This window comes from Pteropus vampyrus, unplaced genomic scaffold (genome assembly GCF_000151845.1).
Source record: "Pteropus vampyrus isolate Shadow unplaced genomic scaffold, Pvam_2.0 Scaffold154, whole genome shotgun sequence".
Lineage (NCBI taxonomy): Eukaryota > Metazoa > Chordata > Mammalia > Chiroptera > Pteropodidae > Pteropus > Pteropus vampyrus.
The window spans coordinates 502,940-507,644 of NW_011888935.1; the positions used below are offsets into that span (position 1 = coordinate 502,940).

General features: G+C 50.5%; 1 protein-coding gene across 1 annotated transcript in view; it reads left to right on the forward strand.

Moving 5' to 3' along the window:
• The window catches only part of RGCC (regulator of cell cycle), a 19,162-nt gene that overhangs the window by 4,900 nt on the left and 9,557 nt on the right, over nucleotides 1–4,705 (forward strand). Inside the window, exon 2 of the mRNA XM_011369766.2 lies at nucleotides 2,833–2,948. Coding sequence (XP_011368068.1) covers nucleotides 2,833–2,948 — 116 coding nt within the window. The remainder of the gene's footprint in view (nucleotides 1–2,832; nucleotides 2,949–4,705) is intronic.

The following is a 4,705-nucleotide window of genomic DNA, read 5'->3' on the forward strand; positions in this document are numbered from 1 at the left end:
CTATCTGAAGAGGAGGAAGGCTGGGCCCAGAACTTTGATTCTTACTCTCTGTGGTGACCCTTGCCCTCCTGGGCACTCCATCCTCCATTCTGCCAGGAACTTTAGAATAAAATTATGAAATTCATAGGTGTCAGACACGGAGTGCCTAAGTTGTTATTCTCCTAAGGCTCAGAGGTGAAGTGACTTGCACAGAGTCACACATGGCCCCTTATCCCACACATCTTTATAGTGGCAGCTTCCGCTGGGCCCAGAGTACCTCTGGGGCTCTTGAGGTTGTCCTTGTCATCTTTTCCATGAATGATACGTGCAGAATATAAGCACGGGGTGGGACCAAACTGTGAGCAGATTCGGTTTGAGGATGCTCGGGGTTCATTTCCTTTTGATGGTTCAATGTTTTGGAGCCTGGAGTCAAGTCCGGCCCAGACTGTACACAGAAACTCACAGAAAGAGGTGTCAAGGTGTCGTAAGGAGCCGGAATGTGAGCGAGTGTGTGTGTGTGTGTGTGTGTGTGTGTGTGTGTGTCCCCCTCCCAACAGTGAGTATATGTGGACGCACCATCGCGAGAGAGTTGGCGTAGGGTAGAGATGAAGGCCAAGTCAGGGCGAGGGCCTGTGCTGCAGGGCGGGGTGCAGTAGGCGTGGAGAAACTGGCTCTCCAAGGCCACTTGCCCCTGGGAGATAGAGACCAGAGGTGTGCCCACTGAGACCTGGGCCAACGAATCTCTGGGCCAGATACAGGGCTGATGCTCTTGGGTGTCCTTCAGAGCCAGAGATAATGTGCCAAAGGCCTTGCTCTCCTTCCTTCTAGCTCAGGAATCTGGGCATGAGGCCTGGCTCCCGGGGCGCTCTGTGGTTTTCCTGCCTCTAAGTCTTACCTCATCTTTCCCCCACAAATTGGTGGCAATCCTCCTGCCTGTTGCGTGGTGACAAATGGTAATGCTCTGCTGTCTGGGGGAAAAGGCTTTCCCTTGAGAAGACCCAGATGGCTCTAGAGGTGGGCTCAGCGGACAAGGCAAGCAGAGGGAATGTCCCAAGTCACGTTCCATTGAATACAAGCGTCCTGAGAAATATTTACAGGGGTGCCACAGAAAAAGTGTCCCATGGCCATGTAAACTTGGGCTGTAGGGCTAAAGTGGTTTCTTCATCACAAACTTCTCAGGGACGTTAAAGCAGGAACACACAGTAGAGGTGCTCAGTGTTTTCCAGATTTAGTCGATCGCACACTGCTTCTTTTCAAAGGACCAGTATTCCGAGGAGCGTATTTGGGGAGAAACGTGAGAGGTTCAGCGTTTTGGATCAGTAGGTGTTCAGCGTCAAAGTCCTGAAAAATGGCGTGGTCCTTTTAGGTGACCTTGGCTGGACCTTCGAAGGAAGAAAACATTGTGAGGGTTGGACGTGTTTGGAAAAGTGGACAGGTTGGGTGGACAGGTAGGCCACGAAGACGAGATGGCTCTGGGGCCACCTGGCAGAGGAGGGTGGGAAGAAAAGGAGCCAGGTGAGGTGCCTGAGGGCTTGTAACACCTTTTCGGGATGAAGATAAATTTTCTTGGGACCAAAACCCTCTTTTGATTCTGAAATCCCTTTTGATTCTGGGCATATTTTTTGTAACTTAGTCCTTCCTGTTCAGTTTGAGTTAAGGGGACCACAGAAGGATGTTTTTGCCTCTTCCTGAGCTGGAGGTAATTGGATTCAGGGAGCGATTCTCCAGCAGGAGGGGGCTGGCCAGGCCACCCTGATTCAGCTGCCCTCTCTCACCTGACAAGCCTTTCCCGAGCTCATCTCTGTGACAACTGTGGCTGGCTTTGTGTTTTGTTTTAACCAGGAAGACTGTTCCCTTGTGACCTCAGAGGCCACATCCTGCTTCCGTTGCCTGCTCTGCCTCGGAGCCCTCTGAGTTGGTGCGGCTCAGCCAGCAGGTCCTTTCCGTGACACAGGCACATGGCTGGGGCGGCTGGGGGTTGGTTGCGCACCCCCCACCACCCCGGCCCGCCTCTTGACGAGACTTAGAGAAACAGAATCTCAGTACTTCAGAGCTGGAGGTGACTTTAAGCTTATTTAGACCACCTTCCCATTTTACTGATGGGCGAGCTGAGGCCCAGAGATACTGTCTTGCTCGAGAGTACCCAAATACTTGGTAGCTGAGCTGCTTCCCTCAAGCTCCCATGCAGTCCTGCCTCTGGTACCTTGCCTTGCTGTTGGTGTGCTCTGTGAGGGTATGACAATAGAGAGAGCCATGAAATCACTTGGACTGTCTGAAATAGACAAGCCCCAGGAGAAGAAACCTTCATCTCTGACCCTCTAGCTCATCCTCCGAGTGCAAGCTCTCAGGAAAACTGACGAAGATGCTTGAACAGGCAGGGAGGGTTATTAAGTCATAAGATCTCACCTGTGTTTGTCTTGTAGGGGGTTCAGAGGGCAAAAAAGACATTTCTTAGGCAAGAGGATTTCTCATGTCTAAGTTCCCAAGCCACCCCCACCCCATCAGCCAAGCGCTGGCTTGGCCGTTGGTCAGCCCTGGGCGGTGGGCTCCTGGGTGCTGCAGAGGAGGAAGATCTGCTGGTGGTGACCCCATCACACCCGCCTTTTTCAGGGAGCAAGGGCCTTTGGTGTGTGTGTGCCCGACCGGAGACACACACTCACACACACTCACGGGCACACTCTCCTGCCTAAATCATTTTGGGGCGTAAATATAAAATCTGGATATCAACTTTTTTTTTTTTTTTAAACTTTATAGATTTATACCTTTTGCTCCTTTCGGAGACCAACTGTTGGTTATCAACAGACTGTAGACTGAAAACCATTCCTCACGAGTTCACGTTTTCTTTGCTGAAAGGTGCGGACTCGCTGTCCAGGGAGAGCTTCAGCTTCAGTGATGAAAAACTGAACTCTCCAACAGCCGCCCCCTCGGCTCTGCCCACCGGGCCTGTCGCTCCGCGGAAAGGTGAGTCCGTCAGTCGGGGGGGGGGCGCAGCTTTGTTGCTGCCTTACTCCCTCCTTCCTGGCCTCTGCTCTATTTCCCCATCGGCCCTCGGCAATCTTTCCCAAACGTGCAGAGCAGACAGGTAAGACCAATCTCTTAGCACAGTCCCGTGTGAAGTGGGATTTCTCAGGATTTCGATCAGAGTGAGAATGACATCAGAAAATTGGGGTGGGGGGACAGGAAACTAAATTCACAGGGACAAAGAAAGCTCGTGGGCTCTGGGCTCTGCTTTCTCTCCTCTGGCACGGTGGTCGGCACCGTGCCAGATGACAGGGCTCTCTCCAAGACCGGCTGGTTCTAGAATGTAAAACTCAGCAGTTAGGCTTTGCAGAAAGCTGGATTCTTTTTAACGCGTTAACTCTTTAACCAATGCTTGCAGATTACCGATTTAGCGATTAAATGGGGTCGTCATTATGAGACAAGCAGCGATCGAACGTGATTCGAAATAGCAGCCCCAGCCCATCCCTACTATGATATTAATCGACCTGAAATGTTTTTAAAGATGCGTAAGCAGTTTCTCATTTTTTGGAACTAGAAAGTGTCTCCAGCTAGAGAGCTGAATGTTCTTATTATTGTAAACAAGTGCCCTTTTGAAAACAAAAGGTTTTTTTTTTTTCCCTTAAGAAACATACTTGCTGAAAATAGTTGCAGACTGTAAAAATGGAACATAGTTAAAAAAGAAATATGAAGAGTCATTCACTTTTCTTTCTCTGGCACTAAGACTGAATTTCCCTCTCTTTCAAAAGAGACCTTTTAAAATTCTCCTCCCAACATAGCAATGTAAGCAGCCACTGGGGACTCTGCCATTGTAAGCCTCTGTAACGGGCCCGTTGGATTCAGAGAGACAGAGCAGTCCAGAAAGAGGCTTAAAACATGCCCAGATCTGCTACCTGATCCTCAGAGGTAGGCATTAAAGGGAAGAGGCTCTAGCTGGCAAGTTGACTTTAAACGCTAAGAACAATGAGCCATTTGTAGCCAGCAGGGGTTCATTAATACAAATATCCAGTAGTGCCTTTCAGAGAAGGCACAAATGATGAGTTCTACAGAAAAAAAGTAAGATATACCCAGGATGCAGAGGGAACAAAATCAGGATAAGGACACGTTAGTTACCTCGTGATGTTGCTTAGAGGGGCTGAGAGGAGCCTCAGGTCACCTCCCCTGCACCACTTTGACAAGGACCAGTGGCTCCTGTTCATTTCATACCGGGGGACTCTGAGGGCCGAAGGATCGTGCTGAGGTGACAGCACTAACAAGAAAAGGTCAGGGAGAAGTGAGGCAGGAATGACAGAAGCTGAGTGTCCACGCGCAGGGCCGCGGGGCCACACCTCAAATCCTGCAGTCAGAAAACCGAAACTGTTAATCTTACTGCCTTGTCCCTCACACCCCGCTCCCTCCTCCCCAAACCTGTAAGGCTCCGAAGGGAGATTCTAGGTTGCTGGGGTGGGTGTAGGAGGGGTGGGGGGTGGGGGAGAGTGGTGAGGGTGGGATTTGGGGGTGGGGGGCAATGACAAACTGGAAAAAAACAAGAAAGAAACACTTAGGCCGATCTTCAGAATCAGTGTTGGAGTCGACCGTAAGTAAACGTCGGAGCAGACGCTTAGGGTCGGCACAAGATCCTTTTCACTAACGTCTCTGAGACAGAGAGATGCAAAGCGGTCACAAATTCTGGAAAAACGTGGGAGTAGTCAGCTGTCTTTGACATGGGGAGATTGAACTCCGACTCTTG